The sequence below is a fragment of the Aythya ferina genome (assembly GCF_964211825.1).
Source record: "Aythya ferina genome assembly, chromosome: 2".
Lineage (NCBI taxonomy): Eukaryota > Metazoa > Chordata > Aves > Anseriformes > Anatidae > Aythya > Aythya ferina.
The window spans coordinates 107875532-107898168 of NC_140297.1; the positions used below are offsets into that span (position 1 = coordinate 107875532).

Sequence of the window (22637 nt, forward strand, 5' to 3'; positions counted from 1 at the left end):
TTTTACACTCTTCTTTTTTAAAGAAATTAATTGTAGCTTTCCTCTAGGCTTAATGCTGATATAAAAGGCTTTGGCTGATGAGCAAATCTCTTCCAAATACAAGAGTTTTCAATTCTATCATTTTTAAATAACAGTGTCATAAAAAACTCAAAGGAACAAACTTGTTTAAGTCAGCAGCACAAATGAAAGTTGACAAGTGATTAGCTCCTTCTGGGAATTAATTGTTTTCTACATTTGAGAGGAAAAAAAATTGTCATAAGTGACTTTGGAAAGGGCCTGAAGCATGGGCTTAGAAAGTATAATACTATATAAACATCAATTTAAACGATTACATATTTAAGCAGTTTTTATAACATGAAGTTGCCATGAAAAAGCACAACAAACTCCCCCCAAAAAACATTTCTTGCAAAGAGGAAGCAATAGGCATGCTTGTAAAAACTCAGCAATGTATTAATAATGACTTCATCTTGAAGGACTCATGAAGTGAATACATGAGCTCCTGCCTTCAAAACTTCAGCATGGTATCTTGAGTCTCTAGGGCAGTGCATATCTGTGCCTGCCCAAAAGAGGAAACGTTGCTTGCAGGGTGAAAGTAATTTAAATGACTTCTGCTGGTTGTCCTCCTCCCTTCTCTTTCTATCAGATGAAAGAATGAGAAGGCATCTTTTTTCCTGGCTTCTCCTTTGAGAAGACAGAGTTAAAATCGCATCTGTATCACTCTGCTTCTTGCTGGCTATGCCATAGTCACATCACAGCAAGAGCCATTTACACCTGTTCCTCTGATTTCTCACATCCTCGTTTCCAAGGAAAGAAAATTTAGGACTGGGTAGTGGGTTGGAGATGCAGTGCAGTTTGGACAGGTCTCTCTATAGACAAATGGACACTACTACATAGAGATAGATGCAGCCTCTGTCAGGTGTAACCTGCCCCTGGGAACAGTGGGGTGGGCTGCTGGTGGTCACTATTCATTTCCTGAACGACAGCACAGGGAACAATTATAATCATTTTCCAGACTGGTGGTATCATTTTGGATCACAGTCCATATAAACTATTAAAAGTTATCAGATTGTTTTGAGGTGACAGCTTCAAATATGCCTACAGATCAGACTCTCTAAGTTGTTATGCATTGCAACTTCGTACCTGAGCAATCAAAAATTATTTCACAAATTCTCACACACTCCTATGACAATTTTCATGATATGTAGTCCAACCCTGTGGATCAATCTTATGTATTTTTCCTCTGTGAAATAATATTTTTATGTTACTTGTTTTTTGGGTTCAAATCTACTGAACTCTAATCTTGGGGGAAACTCTACTCGTTATAACCATTATATCCTATTTGTGCATATGGGAACCATTTATATGAATAACTTCCTTAAGCTCTGAGCTAAAATACAGAGAAGAGTGGACAAATTACATTCATTTTTATGCCCTAGCAATTAAAATAACAGACCTGTCAGATTTCAAAGGGTCTCAAAACCACACTCACACTACACAAGGAACCCAGGCTGAGATCACAGAATCACAGAATGGCTTGGGTTGGAAAGAACCTTAAAGATCACCTAGTTCTAACACCCTGCCATGGGCAGGGATGCCACCCACTAGATCAGGCAGGCCAAGGCCCCATCCAACCCGGCCTTGAACACCTCCAGGGATGGGGCATGCACAGCTTCTCTGGGCAACCTGTGCCAGTGCCTTGCCAGCCTCTGAGTGAAGAATTTCTTCGTAATGCCTAATCTAAATCTGTTCTCTTTAAGACCATTCCCCCTTGTCCTGTCATTATCTACCCAATCAGAAATGTGATTTGGATGAGGAGTGGTATGCTCTTGAAACTCTTCAACATAACTAAACTTTTGAAGGCAGGTATATTACCAAAAATTTTGGGCATTACAGCAAGGTCTGCTTGTGTTTTGCCTTTTTCCTATACAAACTGACTCATCTCACAAGTAAGACTGGATCTGCAATGCAATGATGTTGTATTCCTGCAGTCTTTGCCAGGATATAGTGGTCATGACATTTAAAACATACATAGTAACAGGGAGGAACAGATTCTGTAGCATGAAATGAAGAAACAGGAGCTGAATCAACAAAGCAAAACAAAAGAAAAAAAAAAAAACACAAAACAAAACAAACAAAAAAAATAGAAAAAGAGATGTGGAGAACCAGATCTCACTGTTTGGCTCTCCAGACAGTGAGAAAAAAGGTTCAGGCAGCACAGAAGCACAGAATACACATTATAGCACCTGTGAATATTCTCTGAATATTTGTGTACTTCCTTATCATGATGAATACCATTCATCGTGTACATCATGTACATTATATCATGTACATTCTTACATACTGTGAGAAATACTGCTTGTGAAACTTGATATCTGAACTATCACAGAGCAACTCTGATTAGACAGTAGCAGAAGAAAACGTATGGCAAGTTCCAGGAGAAAACTAGTAGGCCTGCTTTTTCAATATACACCTTTAGGCAATTAGAATTAGGCAGAGATTTCCAAGAAAGGTTTTACTTCTCACTCATCACCCTGCCTTGTTTCTATCAGAAACGTTGCTCACTCTAGACGTGGTTCTTTCCATTCAATATCTTCCCTCTCACAGCAGCTGGCTTACTGGATTGAGTAATTATTTCTCCTGTTCTCCTGTTCTGGGTTGAGTAATTATTTCTCACCTGTTCAGTGGTACAGGTACCAGACAGATAAAGCCGACAGTGCAGAAGACATAATAATCAGATCATTAGACCTGACACTTACTTCATACTCCTCTTTAAATCCATAGCCTTCTGCACACTTCATTTGGGTGATGTGCTGTAGCAAGTCAGCTACACGGATGGCTGGATGAAGCTGTCCGGTCTGGTAGGGAACATCCACAGGATCTCGCTTCTTGTACGTATGGGACTGAACCAGGCTGCTTGTGTCACTGACCATCGTATGGGTTTCATCTAGGAAAAGAGTATCTCATAATGTACTGGCTCATTTTCACTTATTAACAAAAATACAAATTACACAGATTTCTAGAGGAATGGCAGAAATCTGACACCATCAACATTGCTTCTGTCTGTGAAGGCTAAATGCCAGAAGAACAGTAAATCCATGGAGCAGTTTACACAGGGAAATTGCAAGACTGATTGGAATGAGGCAAATTCCATGGTTCTACAATGGAAGCATTGCAGAGCAGTCCGAACTATAATATTGCTTTAAATAATGCTAGCTGATCATAAATGAGTTTTAGATTAGGCATTTGGTTCTAAGCTGCGTAGAAGTTTCACTCTGAAACTTCAACAAGTCCTACATAACAGAAGAGGACTTGTAGTCTTAGATTAGTTAACTGCAATATTTTACACTGCAAATTTAGAGCAAATGTTTGGAGTGAGCAAAATAAAAAGATGCACAAAATGGCTTATGGTTTCATCAAGCTAGGACTGCAATGGAAATGTAGATCTGATACAACATTTGGAGACAAACTACAAGAGGACAAATGCAAAGGATCATCGTATCAGGGAAAATGTCTTGACTGGCTGTTGAACATGCTTTAGGACCACGGTATAACATGAGCCATCACATTAGGCATGAGATGTTATATGCCAACTGACATGCAGGCCAACAAACAAGAGAACCCAGTGGGTTGGTTAAAATTTTTATGAGACACGTACTCTCCCAACCCTCCACATCTCTTCCGTGGGGCAAGTGGGCAACTTACCATTGATTGGCACTTTTAAGAAGATACATATCAGGAGAAAAAAAGAGGAGGAGAAAAAGGAAACAGGGCATAAGCAACAGTACTACATTAATAATTACAGGTAATTTTATGTTTGTAATTTAGTCTTTACAGTGTGATTTCCTAAATGAATCAGATTTTGATCTCCGTTTCACTGTATAAATCAACAGTACTGATACCAAGGTATCTTACCATGAGTCAATTCAAACAGATGTAACTGAGATCAAAACTTATATTTAGCAATAAATGGACAGATGTGAAAGTGCACTCTACCTAAGGAAGCAGTATCAATTTCTTCCTATTTAGATGGAGTTCTTAAGATTAGTTCAGACTTGACAAGAGAAAAAAAACAACCCAAATTCTGAGGTCAAATTATCATCAAAAATACTTTTTCTTTTTACCCAAATAATAGTTTTGCATATCTCAAAGAGTTTTTAATTTTTAACTGAAATTGTAAATGTAGTGCTTTGACTTTGCCGAACTACTCCTCAATGGTAGCATTCTAACTGTAACAAGGGGTTTACAAAAAGAATATATTTATTAAAAAAAAAAAAAGTAAAAAATAACATATGAGAAGGAAGCACGAAAAATATGTTCACATTTGTAAGTTAAATAAATTATAACAGAAAGTTCCTCAGATTTTCTGTATGAAAAGATCCCAGATTCTCTTATGCATAACAAAAATACTACCACATCTCATTCAAGGTGAGATTCTGGTTTTAGCTATACAACTGAACTGAAAATAGATGTTAACGCCACAAAGCTCGTATTTCAAGAATGATTTCAGGGTCTGTCAATTGATACTGATACCAAGATGTATGAAATCTGGTCCTCAGTAAGCATGCAGTCAGTGTGAACTGTGCATTTAAATCTAAACCAAAAATAATAGAGAACAATTTATGGGCATGAGTATGCATATTTCACTACTTTTCCTGCTTGTTTGCTAACCTGATTCAATCCGGAGGAAAACAGATTCATCATTTAGTCATAAAATTTGACAACTTTTGTCTAATGTGTGATAAAATCGTACTGCAAAGCACCTTGGGATGCATGGCATGGAACGTGGTATACAAGTGTAGGTACAGTATGTTGCTGTTGAAATGGCACCTGAAAACTACAAGGTGGCTAAGACACAAAAGACAAAAAGAGTGTAGAAAGTTGATAAGCTGATCATGATTTTTGAGTGGCTTATTTCTATTTTAGAAGCAGGTTAGAAAGTTAGTTTGCCTTTTTACTTTTCTTTTTTTCTTTTTTTTTTTTTTTTTCCTCCCAAACTAGAGAAGCTCTAACACAAACTGTTAGTAACTATGATGAACACAAAATTACCAGACAGCCTGGTCTTGTCCTATGAAAGCAGCAGTTTAATCCTTACAAATTTCTTTCCCATGAGCTCCTTTGTTTAGTTTTGTTTATGTTCCTCTCTCCATTTCTTTATCTCTTATAGCTGCATTAATTCTATTTATTTTCTTTGGGAGTGATCTTTTAAGTTGTTTTGAGTGCTTTTATGCCTTTTCTTTTTTTTTTTTTTTTTATGGTACATTTTGAATCCATAGTTTTTTTGGATTGCTTTTGAGCACTGTAGCATCAGCTTTTCAGCATTTCCACTCTTTTTCAAATGGTGAGCTCTTCCAGATGCAGTGCTCGTATGGAATGGGAAGAGTCTCCATCTTAAATACTCCTACAATTGCAGTTCTTCTACTTTCTACTTACTGATTCCCATACAGTTGTACAACACTTATACGACTTTCAAAACAACTTATATATTTTTATCAATTGTATGAACTTAGGGCATTGAAGGCAAACTCAGCCCTGTTCTCTGAGATGCCACTCTTATTTCTCCATTTTTAGAAATACATATGACTGGTACTTGACAAACATGACCTATGCTTATGACCTACACCAACTATAAATTTAATGGTTGTTATGTAATGCTTTTTTTGAGCTCTCAATCTTTCACTTAGGTTATTAGTAAAAGCATGAAAGTTTTTCCTCAAGCATATGAAATTTTCCTCATATCTGAAACTGAGAAGTAAGATTGTTGCACTCTGCACCAGTTAAAGAGTTTACCATTAATTATTAATATATATTTTTAATTTTTTTTTAATTGGTGAAGTTTATAATATGCACGAATAGTCCAAAGATCTTGCTATACAGAAACTTGGAAATGGTAAGTGTGTTGTGGACTTTCTAGCAGTTTCTATCTTTGAAAACTGAATTCAGCCATTCACCAGACCTGTACCCTTCCAAGGAGGTCACATTGAAAGGTTTATTTAATTCTAACCACATGCTTGACCCTGCAGCCTAAAAAACCAGCAAGAGCAGGTATTAACTACAGTAGAAACTGAGCACTTTTGTTAATAGCCATATTCCTCAACTGACTCAACAATACCTAATTTGATTTACCTGAGATAAAACAGTATCCCAATGCAGTTATAAACACCTTTGGGGTGATAAACCCTGCCTGAGTAGGACATCACTCATAAAAGGGTACTAAGCTTTTAACATGTAAGGTAACAAAAATATTAATTTTCTACAATGAAGTAACTGGAAGGTTTTCTGAGTGCAGGCTTCTGTATTAGACCATAAAATATATATCAAGCTAAATCAAGATTTTACAAATTTAGTATATGTAAAAACATATATAAGCATTTTTTCAGTGTGTGTCTGCTATCTGAACTGCTCGCTTAGAGATTATTTCTTGTGAAAAAAAAGCTAACAAATATTTTTACTATAATTACTACAGGGCAAAGAATTGAAAACCAAAACCAAACCAAACCAAAAAACCAAAACAAACAAAAAAAAAACCTATCAGAGAAAAATGTAATAATCCAGATAAGAAATCTCAAAGTTTTTCTCCTGATAATAGTACTTTTTCCCCTGCCCACCCACAAGGTCAGAACATCTACTGGATGAAGCGTTGAATGAATGCTAAAGCACACAAAAATATCTAACATCTCAGGCAGTTAAAAGGCACTGCAAATTTCATTTGCATGCAGATTATTACATTGTTACAGTCACTACCATTACCTTCTCCCAGATTTACATAATGTATAAAAATGCACAGGTTCCTTCTCAAAGTTAAAACACTGAAATGCACTTTGCTAAATCTTCTTTTACAATAACAAGTTTTCAAAAATCATCTTCCTAAACTTCTACCTCTTATATGCTTCACTCTACTTTTACTTAAGCCTGTTTTAATTGTGGTTTAAAGAAAAGAATTAGTTTAGAGTTAGTTATTAGTTTTATATTTTTCAGTAATTTGAAGGAAGAGAAGAGGGAAAAATACTTGTTGTAAAAACATCTATCATATTAAACAGAGTAAATAGAGAGGTTTAACGCTGGAGTTTGAATTCTTGCTACAACACATCGTTGTATTTTGCTTTATTACTTTAAAATATCTCGCTAATCTGTTTAAAGTTAGTATGGGAAGCGTAAATAAATACAAGTTGATTACTTAAGCACTGAAAATGCAATAGTGCTTCATGTTTACAGTTTTATTACTATGCAGCAACCCCTTTCTTTCTGATATTGGGCAACACCAGGTTTTTCTAAATTCCCAGTGGAAATGCTGTATACTTTAAGTGTATGTTTTTAACCTATAGTTCTACTATTTCATTTCATTCCTGTGACACCTAATACATAATAAACTGCGTTACTGTAAGTGTCATGCTATCATTTTGCTGTTCAAAATACCATTTCTCCTCTGAAACTTCTCTTTGACAATCATGTCACAAACTGTGGCATTGTGAGAAGAAATGATAGCTGGTAGGATGGCCAAAACTGTATTTTGTCTCATTTTCTATATCATGAATAGTCTAATTATGAAACAAAATGTTATTTTTAAGAAGTTACATCTTCAGTTCTGAGAAAAAAAATGGAAAAAAAAAGAGGGAAAGTATTTCAATTGCTGCGATAATCAAATTCTTTTGTGTCACTCCAAATACATGCATAAACATTTCCTCGCAAATCCACTTGTTAAAATTATTTCTCTTTTTTCTCCTCTGACTTGCACTATGACAGTAGAAATCAAGCCTGATAACCGTCTTTAGTACTCTCAGTGTAGACAAGCCTACCATCCCTCCCTTGAGCATAAAACTACAGCTTTTTGAGTACTATTGTCTGTATCCCGAGAACTGTGACTTTCTAAATTACTTCAGCAATAAACTTTGATAAAGGGAAATGTTCTCACCTAAAATTGCAGTTGGCACAAATGGATCTGTCATACATCATAAGCAGGTCAATGCAGAAAAGGTAAAAAGAGAGAGAACAGTAAATGATTGATAAATGTTCCTGAGTTTTCTTTTAGAAAGCTACTGTAAGCAACTGGTTACATGTAATATTTATTAAATTTCCATGGAAAGGAGTATAATAACGTAATTACATATGCTTTTGTTATGAAAAAGTCTCCATAGAGTTGAAACCAAGAAAAAAAATTGGTTACCTGGGTAATAAGAGTTAGGCACCGTTGTGCTCAATGTGTTAGTTTTCATTGTAAATGAAGATGGTGAAGATACAGCTGAAAAAAGAAACAGAGCGAGTTAGAGACAGCAAAGTGATATGTGGCTATTTAAGCTGAGTGACACGGCATGTGTGATCGACTTGGTTTAGGGTCTATACTGTTATGTTTGTTGCACTGGAATCAGGACCTAGGGAAAAGCAGGTATGTCTAGTGAATAAAATGGCTCATTGAATTTGATCAATTCCCTAAAAAGATATGTTGTCAGATAAAGCATTTTGATCAGGGATGACAAATACACTTCTCGAATCACAAGATTAGACTGAACACTGGTGCTTTAATAAAGACATCATGGTGACAACAGGTGCTTTTGACAGAAGCTTTGATCATTACTAAGTTTACCTAATAATACAATAAATACTGTATGTAAATATTCTACTGTAGTTCTTTTTTCCTCTATTGTTTTTCAATTTGTTCAGACAGGTGGATAATGTGTACACAGATACTATTATGCCCTGAATATCACTCTTTGTTTAACAATGGTTTTCAGGCTGTGATACATACACCAATGCTGGCTTGGTATTTAATGATTTAATCATTTATAAAAGCAAAACACAATGAAACAAATTAAATTCAGTTAATTCCCTGGTATACATAGATCACATGAATTACTATGGTAAGCACAGATACATTTAACAGGAGAGAATTAACCTTATCTTTGGGTGAGATGTTCACCCAAAAACTCATTAAAGGCTTTTAAGCAAAGTTTTTTCAAACTCAACCTTAGTTGTGGTTGGTTTGCTTGATGATATTTACACAGATCAATAAATTCAAGTTTATTCTGGATACCTATAAGCAGACTAACAGGAATTTGGGAAACAAGCAGAATTAAGGAAGACAGAATCTGCTGGATGAGAAGCAGCGAGATTACTCCTGCTAGCTTTAATCTGTTTTTTTTTGCTGTTGATCTTCTAGGGCCACCCCTTATTAAGATGGAGTTATATGGAAACTGGTTTAAATGATGCCAGATGGTATCATTTATTCCAAAAGTGAATATATCTGAGACCGCTTTCCTTTTATTATGTCTCCTGAGTCACTGGATGGAAAGGACAGCATGCTATTCCTTTTGGGTGCGGATGTAGAGACTAGCTGATGTCAGGGTTGCTGCAGCTAATAAAACTGTCTAGATACAGAATGCAGCCAGGTTAATAAACTTTTATAGAAAGTAGGGACGCCTTAAGTCTCTTGATAACAAGGTCTTATGCACAAATTTTTCCTAAAGACTCTCAAACCTATTCTTCTGTTGACCACATTTATTATGGAAAGTCTGAATTAGAGGTTCTAGCCCTCAATTGGTGTAAAATATTTGACAAGCCAAGAATGTCAAATTGATTTAAGTTTGTTTACATGAAGAGAGCATGTAGTCACAAGAACTCATTGAAGCTTCTTTGGTTATTATGACCATTCAATAACACCATTGGAAGACTACACCGTGAGGACAGAAAATGAAGTCAAACCCTTTGATCTCTTCACAAGAGATCCCATTAACTGCAATGGAATATTCTCACCAGAATGGCAAGTCAGATTTTGAAAGATATTTTCTGAGCAATTTCAAAAGTAACACAAATGCAGATTAACATTGCAAATTCTGAGCCTAATGCTGCTGAGAGAAGTCTCACTGTATAAACCTCACGGAGTGTTTGTACAACTGAACTCGTCAAAGATAAGTTCTTAAGCTTATTATTAAGGAGTGGGAGTTGGGCCTCACATACTGTCAGTACTTGAAACAAAATTCAATCTTTGATAAATTCTGAAGATGTTAAAAACCATCAGTATACAAGAAAAAATAGAATGTTTTGTGCTACAAAAAATAAAATGTTTTGCAAATGTAGTCATTCTTTTTCTACTCTTTTTAACAGCTCTAAAAACTACTGCAGTCCTTGTCTTTGGTCACTGCTAACCTCCAGACAGGTGTAAGTCCTTGACTAAAATTCTAATACAGAAAAAAAAAAATCCCAAATTCTATTTATTTTCAGGGTAGATCCAAGAAGACTCAGAATTTTCAACAATCTCTTATGAAATTGCAGATAATTCAGCTGAGTTCTTCCTTTGCACAAGCAACAGAAAAAGCATCATCTAGAATTGGAAATAATAAGACAATTGGATCGCCATTATTAAGTTATGACACTCAAAAATAAATTTTGCCTAAAAAAAAAAAAAAAGTGAGCAGGGAAAGCATTTGAAGGACATGGGATAGCATGAGGGATATAACATTTTTAACGTAATAGAAATTGAAGAAAGGTAAAACTACAGCTGTTTCAGTAATGTCTTTGCTCTTCTGCAGAAGAAAAGGATGGACAAAAAAAAAAGCTCAATTATCCTTATTATTTTTAAAGAAGTCTATTCTTGATATCTGACTGTCTTGCTCATTCGAATACACACTGTAATGTGTTGCACAGTGGGAGAGTCTGGGTTCCATGGATTTTCCATGACTGAGTAATGAGGAATATTTTAAAAACCATTTGCACCTTTCTTCCACCTTCAAAAAAAAAAAAAAAAAAAGAAGAGAAAAAGAAAAGAAAAGACTTACATCTCCCATTTAGATTGTGCGTGTCCATGAAAGAGAAAGCTTCATCACAGTTGGTGCCTTGCTCAGTGTAGCTTTTATCCATTGAATTCACCATCACTGTCATTTCCTGCCGTGTACTACTCAATGTCTCTTTCCGCTTTTTAGCCAATTTTCTTAAGAAATGAATGTTGAGAAAAAGAAAAAAAAAAACAAACACACAACAAAATCCAGTCAGCAAACACAGTCTTCATGTTGTTTAGACCAGTATTATAGTTTGTAAGCATATTATTAACATATTTGCAATTATTCCTAGTTTTCTGAAAACATAATTGATTTCACACTTGCATCTTTAAACAGCATCTGACAGTCTAGGGCTAGTTGCCAATGCCCTGACTTACGGTGAACAGCACCTTAATCCTTGGTGAGCACCACTGAATTAAAGTGTAATACTCAGATACAAAGGTGCTGTGAGCTACTGTATCAGTGACTACATCTGTTTAAATACATAAATAAAAATGATAGGAGACAAGATCTCACTGGGACTGACAATTCAGTAACAATTTCCACTTCACATGCGTGGAAACACCTGGAGCTGTTTCACTGAGACAACACGTAATACAGCTAACTGCTGTACATCATACTCTATGTTTGATCCCTTACATACTTCGCGCAAGCAAGTGACATTTCAAACCGACTTGCATTTCTAAAGACGATTTTCTGTCACTCTTGTCTTGATTTCAGTGGGATTAGGAACAAGAGTTAGTTGCTTCTGAGCAGGAATGATCTGTCAGAGACAAGATCTTGGTTCTGATAAAATCATAGGGAGTCATTAAACTACAAAAGTGCTTTGGACACATATACTTCTCTTTTCCAGATCTGTCTGTTAAAGACCTATCTAAACTAAAATCTCACCCAGCCTCCCCCAGATCTAATTGTGCTTAAATACCATCACACAATAACAGGTCTGAGACAGCACTCCTGATTCTTCCATCAAATCCTGTGGGACATCTGTGATCCTGATGATGGATCTTATATCCATTTGGCTTGTTTCCCTGGCTTGTGACTCTGTTTCAGACCAAGCTTTTCTCCAAGTCCTTGCCTACAGACTTCAGTACAGTTTTCCAAATTCCTTCTGTATAGCATCTTCAAAGTATGGATTTTTCACAGAAACGACTGCTCCAGAGACTTTGATTTTCTTATATCTTAGTTCAGTAACTTTTTCTCTGTGAAAAACATAATGAACTAGCTCATATCTATCTGCTGGAAAAGTCTTTTAGATATCTTCAACCAAAGCTACCAGACACTCATTATCTTGTCTATGTTTCCTTCCAGTTCTTGAGGTCTACTGCACCAAGCATAACCAACTGTACTCTCAAAGCCCTTCTCTTTGTTAGCTCTTATTCAATATGAAAAAACTATTTCCACCACACAAAAAAAATATACTAGCCTCCACTAGTATACAACAAGCATGTGTGTTTGTCTCACGTTGACAGTAGTACTACATGGGAAGAGCTTTCTATAAACATCCCTACAGAAAGCTCACTATTCTGCTTCAAACCTACTTAAGTACTTGCCATACTTGCCAAAGTACTGATATAATACCACCTGCAATGCAGATCAATATTGCATCACAGTCTTCCTATGCTTTCCATCTGTCTAGCTGCTATCTCCTACCTCACACCTGGATAATAGGCTTTTGGGGCAGGGGCCACAGTCGCGTTCTGTACCTATAAAGTACCAAGCTCAACAGTATCTTAGTCCATAGCTAAAAGACTTTGAAACTAAAGTCTCCCTGTTAATAGTAGTAATTACAAGCGCAGGATCATTGCATACAAAAGTATTAGGTAATTGCACACGAAAGTATTAAGGGTCACATCTGGTCCTCAATATGCTGCTGGATTACAACTCCATTCATCAGGGCAAGCATCCATGACTGAAAGTGATTATTCTACCTTAAAAAACTATTATAGTAACTACAATAATAAGTAGTGGTTTTGCTAATCCCAGCCTAGAAGTCACCTGCATTAGCTTGAGCCACCATGAACACACTTTAGACTGTGACTGATGTTGAAAAGGAGAGCTGGAGTGCTCTTATGGTCAGTCGAATGGCAGCCACTTGTGAGACTCAATCCTACACTAAACATTTAGATGTGCGACAAAACCTCAATGCTCATTATTAGGGATTTCAAAATTCACTAATGATAATCCTAAAGTCCAGCTAAGGAAGAGTGTACGGCTGTTGTCGAGATAATAAATGATAACAATTCACATCCTTCCTGTAGGTGAAGTTTAACTCATGATTGTCTCATTTGGAATATCAGTGGTAGACAGAAAAAAATGACTTGTGCTAAACAAGGGTTTCATTTATGAATTTTAATTTAATTTAATGAGTTTAAATGGAAGAAAATTAAAAGTACCTTTCTGATCTATACTAGTTTACATTGACAGCAAAACTAGTTCCTTATTACTTCACAATTCATAAGCTCTGAAGGACCACTAGATAACGTAGTCTGAACTCTTGCTTATCAGAGACAGTAAAATGTCACTCAAGTACTATTTTGTGGTTTTGTGTCCTCCATCTGCCCCTCCTTCATTTCTAATCATAATGAATAAGCAATACAGTAGAATCTGAGGTGAGTCTATTTTGAGACGTATCTCCTAATGCATGAACAACTTAATGGAAGTCCATCAGCTGGGTTGTGAATCCAAAACCTGAACAGTGCCCAGCTGTGGCTGACATACACAGTATGGTCACTGAAACTTCACACGTAAGCCACATACTGTACTTAACTGTATTTCATGGCTGTGAAGATCATAGGAAAACACTTAGGATAATTCAGCACCAGAACCAAAGTCATCAGGTTCTCTTTAACCAGTTACCAACCTGATTTGCTATCTAGATACTACGTAGTATCTAGAAGCCAAAATGCAGTGTATAATGACCTTTCTTTGTCCATCAGTGAACCCGTGAGTGATATCTCTATTCACAAAACATACTTGTTATCAAGCCCAGCATTTCCTCCAAAATTTCTTGCATGTGAACAATGTACTACTGAACAGGCAACAACTCTTCCTTAAGATTTTTTTTAAAGAAAAGTTACTAGGACAATTGTCCTGGGTATCATTATAGTGATACCGATCCCTATCTGAAAATTCACAATATGGTGAAATACATTACACCAGCCACTCAGTGTGATTCCAAAAAATTACATGTTCTGTAGGGTACACATCTCAAGAACCTGCTGTTACAGGCATCATCCTTTGTTTTACAGTGACAATTGTATCTTTCCCAAGGAAACCCAGAGTTCTTGCTTATTACACCAACAACATGAAGCTCAGATTTTACAACATTGGATAATTTTTGCTAAGAAATTACAGACATTTTCTCATTTCCTTCATTTTTGGTTTTGGTCCCATAATCAAGCTATAGCAGGTTGTTTTTATGGCAGTAACAACTGTATAGTACTTCTGAATCTGAATCTAATTCTGGAAATAGGTCTTGTGGGAAAAGTTCAGATCTGAAACAACTGCTACATGAAGAGAGAGACACCAGCCAGACTTTTGCACTGTGAACAGAAATACCCACTGGACTTTATCAAGTAAACTTTAGCTGAACGTAACATTTTTTTTACATCTGCAATTTTCCAGTATCGCTTAGTGCTACAATCTGCAACTCATCCATTCCTTGGATCTCTTGATCCCTGGGAAGCTCTAGCTATATAGCTATATAAAATGTCAGAAATACATAAAACCATGGTACTTCATATTATCATCTCCATTCTCACTCTTAGATCTGAAATATATATATATATATATATATATTTTTTTTTTTTGGGGGGGGGAGCGAGGGAAAAAAAAGACTTAAATATTTGATCACCTTTGTTCATGGAAAAGATACTTCATAGCTACTCTCTAATGTTCCCTCCTTCTTAAAGGAAGAGAGTGTTACAACCAAAGGGAAAAGCAAAACAGATGGAATCTCCCATGATGATTACCTAGTACAAAATTCTCTATAGAAGGAAATGAAAAATGATTAGGTTTTCACGCAAATAGTGTTATAATCACTATATGAAGAAAAAGAATATCCTATAGCAGTCTCGATAAAAGAGGAACCTGATACTCAGAACAATTTGAAGATTAGCTAGGAACTGGTGGTATTTTTAAGGCATAAGAAATAAGTGACCCTTTTTAAACTGGTATGGTGGTAACAACAGTGTAAAATGCAGAGCAAACAACCATGCAGGCTCCCAGGAATACCTTGTGTGAGATTTTAGGTATCATTTGTTCTGTTCTGTAACAATAAAATCAGCCTGGGAGAATAATAAGCTAAAGGCTTGGTCACAGTCTGTCCCTATTTTAACAGCCACTGTGAAATTCTCATATGCTCCATCTTCCCCTGTACCGTCCCTTCCTGTTGAGGTCTCCCTGTTAAACCTCTACAAGTCTGACCCTACACCTCTCTCAAAGTCCTCCTTCTCTGTAATGCCTCCCCTAAAATAACTGCTGCTACATTATCAGAACTCTGTTGGGTTCATTTTCCACCTATTTACCTGTATGCATTTTCTCTCTTTTGCCTTGACTTAAATAAAAATCTCTTTGGTACGTAGATTGCCTTTTGTCTGTGCTTATAAAGCACTAGGCACAAAGCATGCAACACAATTGGCCACTGTCATAGTTAGATAAACATAAGAACAGTAAAAAGAAGAAATGACAAAAAAAAGTGTGTGCATGTGTGACTGGGGCTGATAACCAGAACCAGCTCAAGCTCTGAGAGAAATGAGCCTGCCATCTTAATTTAGGAAAAGTGAGTAAAACATATTTATTTGAATCAAGCAAAACACACACTTCCTTCTTTCCAATTTCAGACTGAGTGGTGCCCCCATTTTTATATCAGTATGTCTTCTTTCGTTCAAGCAAAGGAATAAAGAAACGGAACTACCAGCAGTTCTGTGTGTGCCTATCCAAAAAAAAGATCTTCTTGAACTAGAAAATATAGACAGAGCTGATAGGAAGATCGAAGGAACAGATCCTACCAGAAGAATGGTAGTCCTTGTATAGATAAGGAGTCTTCCTTTTAAAATAGAGGTAGTTCAACTGGGAATACAATAAAAGTGTAAAAAAACATGAAAAGCATGGAGAAAGTATGCAATGAAAACCTAAACACTATTTCTTGACGATGTAAGAACCATAAAAGGAAGGTATACAGATTTTTTTTTTTTTAAATACAAAAGTAAATACTTCCACGCACAAAAAAAAAAAATAATTATGAAACACATCACCACAGTGCTCTGGAGATAGCAAAACTATTTAAAAAAAAAAAGAAAAATTTATTAAGGCCTGAGGACAGAGAATGCATTACTTTATAATTGCTCTATTCATACATGTTTCTAATGATTTTTTGCTGGCCACTGACACAGATGTGATGTTAAGTCTGGTGGACTTTTAATCCAAAATTCAATGCAATATTGCTTTGAATTTGTTTTTGATTGGCAAAAAACTCCTTGTTTTGCCAATCTCAAGGCAACTCCTTGAGGAGACTATGCAAAAAACAATGTAAATGCTTTATTTGCTTTCCTAACACTTAGAATTCCTCACCTTTTTACACTGTTTAGGCTACTTATGTTATCCTAAGCAGAACTGAAATTTGCCCATCTATTTTGGCTGTTTGTGATACGCTGAAAGAAGGCTCACAATTATTTTGGGAAAAAAATGTTTTAATTTGAAATCATCTTAAGAGCATCACTGATTCAGGGACACCCAGTCTGAAAATATCTTCTAATAAAAGCTCTCCACAAATAGCATATAAGAAATTCAGGGAAAGTAACTGACTTAATTCTTGTTTATTGTATTTTAATAGATTTTTATATATTATGTTGCACTTCTTTTTCTGTTGCACTATTTTTTTTCCTTCAACAATAAAATAACCCTTGTCAGTAACTGTGATTGTTTCCTGTCTTCAGGAAAGAGGTTCTCTAAGGCAGACACAAAAACATACATCACAAAAATTTATGCGAATTACGTCTGTAAAATGGAGTTCATATTTAGCCTATTGCTTCTGTTTTTCAACAAGACACGTTTTGTAACACTGTGTATAGTTCTAATCTATATTAGGAAATTAAAAATGCTGCTTTCTACATTTAAGATATCCTTTTAGGACATACCTCAAGTCTCCAACTCCTCATCTGTATTCTTCATGTTACTTCTTATTGTTATCAGATCCTCTCAGAAAACAAGTTTTAGAAACCTAAGTATCTAATCCAATTCAACCAAAATGGTAAAAATTTTTTAGGCCATATTCAACCACTTTCACTGGAAGTAATAAGTACTTCTATTCTGCTTTACAGTTCTTATCAAAATACCAACAGTCTGAACGGACCCCCTTCCATCTCCCTTGTATAGGTGGAGACATAAATATCAAGCTATTGAAATCAAGTGAGGATGCAAAATAGAAATAGCGTGGCATCAGTGATAGTGAAGTTCTGCTCATATCAAACTTCTGTTGTTAAATTTCACATTTACATGCTTTATACTGAAATGTAGAATGCTCAGAAAGGCAATTTCACAGTGCCATTACACTGTGTACACTCTATCAGACAGGAAATAAAGTTAGGGGAAGTATTTATAAAGGCACTAAATTTTGCAGCAAGAACTAGCGAACAGTTAATAAAATGCTTTACAAGATGTCCCCACTTCAGGGAACTAGCATTTCTAGGGAACAACCACAGGGAAAGTATTTCTCAAGAAAATTAAACTGAAAAAAAGATAGGCAGGACCCTGCTGCATAGTGTTGTTCCTTGCTGAGGTTCTCCTAGTATTAGGTTATAAAATTATCCTTTACCCTAAGAAATCCAACATATATTTTGCATTGGCGTCACAAGAAAGCAAAGATGCAACAGTATGGAAGATTGTAGCACAGATTGTGAATATTTGACAATAGCCCAGGGTGCACATGTCCTTTTGCCTGACTTAACAAACAGGTGGCTTATTACAATGTCTTTTAGGTGCTTTCTCTTTGTTTTTGTTATCAATTTCCTGTGTAAGATCAAGTGGTAACATTATTCATTTCACTTCTACTCGCTCTTGCCTTCTCTGATAAAGAAAAATGAATGATTTTTTAAAAAAATGCTGTGATATTTCTAGAATTTGGAAAACAGTGTACCTGATACCATAGTGTTTCATTTTTCCCCCTTTCATTCACTGTGGCTTTCATTTTGCCGCAGTGACATAAAAGTACTTTAAATAACATCAGAATTAGTATTGGGAGACAAAAAAGCCTCCCAGTACTGACAGAACTGGCTAGAGAGGGAGGAGAAAGGACAATGAGTAAAAGGTGGGGGGAGTCATTTATCTTACAGAGTTAAAAGACTTGAGTGCAAAAAGAGTACGAACTTTTTAGTGAAGTTGGAAGTTAGGGAAAATGGTTTTGTTTTATATGAGCATAAACAAAAAGTTTTAATTTTTTTTTTCTCATAGCGTATCAGAGCTTTAATGGTCATTCTGCACATTCTTGTTGCAAGTAGACTGGTTCATTAGCATTAAGCGATGACAAAGCTTGAAGAAAAAATATTTAGCTACATCTCATTGCAAAATAACAGTGGTATGTCACAGGTAAATGTGCCATGACTTAAAGACAGTGTGGATCAGAAAAGAGAAAAAGAAAACATGGAGGGGAATGTGAAAAGAGAAGGAAAAGCTGATGGAAAAATACAGGGCAGCTTCAGCCACAGGTACACAGCGAGATCATCTACTCTTTCTGCTAAATATTCTTCCCTTAGTTCTGGTATTCAGCACATGCTTTGAGGTTCGCTTGTAGTGATATCATTAAAACTGTGCTTATTTGATTCTTCTGCTTTGCACGAACTTCTGCATCAGGTTATCAGGGTTTCTGCAAGTGAAGGTTATAGAATTAAACCCAGTAACACTTCAGGTCACAGAGGTGTCACACTGACAGATTTTCTTTGCTGATGCAGTGGCTCAGTGGGAACACTGGTGACTGACCAAGACTCAGTGAAAATAAATATATTAAAAAAAAAAGTAGCTATATGGTATATTAGATTGATGCAACAACTTCTATTTGAAATTGGATGATTCTTGTCCTAACTCACAGTAAAAATTAATTTTATGGTTACAGCTTAGTTCTTGTTTGTCCACCTAAGAAGACCTCAATTAATTTTAGTATGATTGTCAGGTTATTCAGGAAAGGCTCTGGGCTACAGCAGTATAAAGAATTTGAGAAGCTTTGGGAGAACTGTGTTTAGAAAACTCCTGGCTGCACTGGTTCTGGCTCAGGTTAGTCACTGGTCTTGGTCTTCAGAGAAATCTACTCACAGATTTTAACAAACAAACAAACAAACAAACAATAAAACCCAACTACCAACTACTCAAACGGGAAAATAGAAGAGCAATCAGATGAGAGGAGTGACATTTTTCAGAATTGATCATTATCTAATTCTGAACATGACTTTGATTATTATAAATAATAAATCAGGCAACAAAATCTTACTCTACTTAACTGAACTAAGAGGAAAAATTAAAAGCCACAAATTCTCTTGTTTGTTTCAAAATGTGACTATTTTGAAATATGAATTTTAGATTTGTGTTTTGATTCCTACTATCCCCTAATTAATCAAGAAGCTAGTGAATACGATGCTTAATGGACTGACAGGTCCTCCAGAACTGTAAAAATGTGTAAGAAAAATACACAGATGGTGAGGAAGGCAGAGACCTAGAGCATCTGGGAGCAGCCAAATCATGGTAAGTAGATGAGGGGTGAAACAAGTGCACTGTACTAAAAATATCACCATAGGTTTTGTTGTAGGAAAACCAGCACCCAGGTCTCTCTTTCAGCTGACTGTCCTGTTCATGAAACCAGTCATACTCTCTGGTCCAGTCAATCTCATACTACTCTCTTCAAAGCAGCATATTTTTGAAGGTTTTAGAGAGTTCTCCCTCTCTTCTTAAGAACCATGGGGATTAGGACTCTGTGACAGAAAAGGAGATAAGCTTTTAAACACTACCTGGCTGAGCAGGGAATTGAATCCATTCTCTTTCTGCCTGGAGAAGAGAGAGCTTACAGGAGATCTTACTGCTGTTTTAAACTACCTAATTGGAGAGTATAGAGAAGACAGAGCTCGACACTACACGTCATGAAAAGACAAGATACACTAGACACACATCGCAACTTGGGAAATTCCCACTAGATATCAGTAAAATTTTGTTACCATTGAGGTTGTCGAGCATTGGAGCAGGTGCTCAGACAGGATGTGGGATCCCTATCTTTGGAGATACTTGAAACCCCGCTAGACAACGTTGTGAGCAATTTGATTTAATTTAAATCTGCTTTGAGCACAGAGGTAGAAAAGACGATCTTTAAAGGTCCCTTCTGATGCAAATTATCCTATTATTCCCATTAAAGGTTCTAGTAGTAGTTTTTTTTTTTTGTTTGTTTGTTTTTGTTTTTTCATAAAAGGAAACCATGGGGATGTAAGGGATTACAGATCTGAACACTATCCTAGACTGTGCCCCTTCGGAAATGTTCTACATATGAGTTGTACAGCCATAATCAATACATGGAAATTGTAACAAAACTACATACAGTCAAATAATTAAAGATAAAGATTCTTTTTGAATATTTAATTTACTTATTTAACTGTTTATTCAGATATTTATTTATGTATATATTTAGTTATTTATTATGATTTTTTTTATGTGTGAACTAAACCACCTTTTTAATTTAAGGAATAAAGCTTGTGGAAAAATATTTATCGATACAGTTTTTTGCATAAAAGAGCTACTTTTATTCACATTCAACTGCATTATGAGAATGTGACCCTTTTCCATGCGAAAAGGTAAATTATATTTTGATTTTCAAATGTAGTATTAATAATATACACGTTCTCATTTTAATGAAGATTGAAGTGTTCCATTTTCCATTGTATTTGACTTGTATTAATTTTAGCTATAATAATTGTATATATCCGTAAAAAGACATTACATTATTTTACATTCTTTCTACTGCACTATTTCAACTTTATTGAAATGAAGTATTTGAAGTTTCTGAAGACATTCTGTTCTGAAAGGTATGTTCACAGGAAAATTCAGCACCTGACCTTTCCTTTTGATTGAGGATACTTTTTTTCCCCACAGAAAGAAAATTCATTTTCTTAGCTAACTCCATTAAAAACAGTAAATGAAATTTACACAGAATCTGGACTTTCTCTTTTGTTAGCATATATGCCATCTTAATGATCTACAGTTAACAAGAATACCTAGATTGTTTCATATGCAAATAAATATATGCACACATACTTTCATTTTAAGAGAGAACACATAAACGGTTCAGATGAATGAAAGATGTGTATGTCATATCAGGCTTTCAGATTATCTCCTTCATGGTATTGTGTAAATGGGTATTAAAGACTGCACAGGGTACAAGAATACTGCATTTTAACATACTGCTGAAAAAATATATTTTGCATTTGACACCCCAAGAATCTTCCCTTTTGTCTCAACAGCCTTTCTTTTTTCTTTTATTTTCTCCATAGTATTATCATATGGTATGAATAAAGAAATAAACAGACAACACTGAGGCCTCCTCAGGAGGAAGTAGCTGTGTGATGTATAGTGCCAGACAACACAAACATGAAAGCTTTTCACAGGAATAAATCCATGACAGATTTTGAAATTCTCTTCCTGAGACTAATTACCATTTATAAAAGGCTGGCTAATGATGAAAGAAAACACCTTCTTATCCCATAGCTGTCAGTTTTAAGCAAAGCCTCAAACTCCTAGGGGTGGTGCGCACCAGAGGTGTCCACGTTCCCTTTGCTTTCCCAAACTGAAGCAGGCGGTGGTGTTAAACTGATGAAAAATTGTTCCAGGATGACTTTCCCCACACCAAATTTTCACCAGATTTGCAGAGGTACTTTCAGTGCGGGGAATTACAGAGCTGTATGATAGATGTGACTGTTACATGGTATTTTCATCATCCTGTCTGCACACCTGACTCTCTTGTTGAGATCTGCTACATTCCAAGCTCCTTAAGCATGGTCAGTACCTGTCTTTATAAGTAAACGTGCCATGTAAGTGGTTCCTTCCACAACCAGAAAATCACCAACCCTACAGTGCACCTGAGGTTGACATGCGTATGGGATAGGCATTTTCTACGTGAAATAACTTGGTACTTTCACTACAGGGTTAGTCTTCCAAGTCCCAGTGGAGGAAGCAGATTCACAGATTTATATGGCACCTAACTAGTTGCTTCTATGCTTGCATAGGCTCAAGTTAATAGAAAGCAGTAGTAGCTGTGACAGTTTTAAATACAGAAAGCATTTTTCTCCCGAGGCATTTAGATCTTTGCATTGATCTTTCTCTCACTGGGCAGAAACTAAGGCATTTCGCTTTATCATAAGGATATAAAATACAGTCAAAAGAAATTGTTTGAAGTTCTCCAAAACATTCTCTTAACATTCCCTTTAGCATGTTTGATATTATAAATATATGTAAATATATTGTACATATTGTATACATACATGCATGTATGTAAATGTATACACAAATACATGTAATGGTGTAAAAGCAAAGCCCAAAGCATGGGTTTTGATAGGCTTAATCTAATCTGACTCATTCATTGCTCCTGCTCACCAATAACAGAATACAAAACAGCCAAAGGCTTTTTGCTGATGCAAAATTCCATTGTATTAGCACAGATGTTCTGGCAAACAGATAAGCACACTGTCCTAGCTCTGATGTAAATCCTGCTGTGGGTGGTACTTCTGCAGTCCCTGGGTATATTGTCTTCTGTGCAAGACAGCATTCCTTGCTCACTCTGACTTCCAAACCAGAGGCCCATACTTCCTCACTTGATTCAATATTTCTTCCCTCTTTATATTC

At 35.9% G+C, this 22637-nt stretch overlaps 1 protein-coding gene across 9 annotated transcripts in view; it reads right to left on the bottom strand.

Annotated features, from left to right (window-relative positions):
* Positions 1–22637, bottom strand: part of PTPRM (protein tyrosine phosphatase receptor type M) — a 463558-nt gene that overhangs the window by 88601 nt on the left and 352320 nt on the right. For 4 of the 9 annotated variants that reach the window (XM_084510806.1, XM_084510812.1, XM_084510810.1 and 1 more), the window contains 4 exons: positions 10767–10918; positions 8162–8236; positions 7910–7936; positions 2757–2944 (listed from right to left, as the gene is read on the bottom strand). In XM_084510806.1, the coding sequence (XP_084366932.1) occupies positions 2757–2944; positions 7910–7936; positions 8162–8236; positions 10767–10918 (442 nt within the window). Of the gene's footprint in view, positions 1–2756; positions 2945–3702; positions 3715–7909; positions 7937–8161; positions 8237–10766; positions 10919–22637 lie in introns of all 9 variants that reach the window. The other 5 variants (XM_084510807.1, XM_084510809.1, XM_084510813.1 and 2 more) reach the window with 3 other exon arrangements.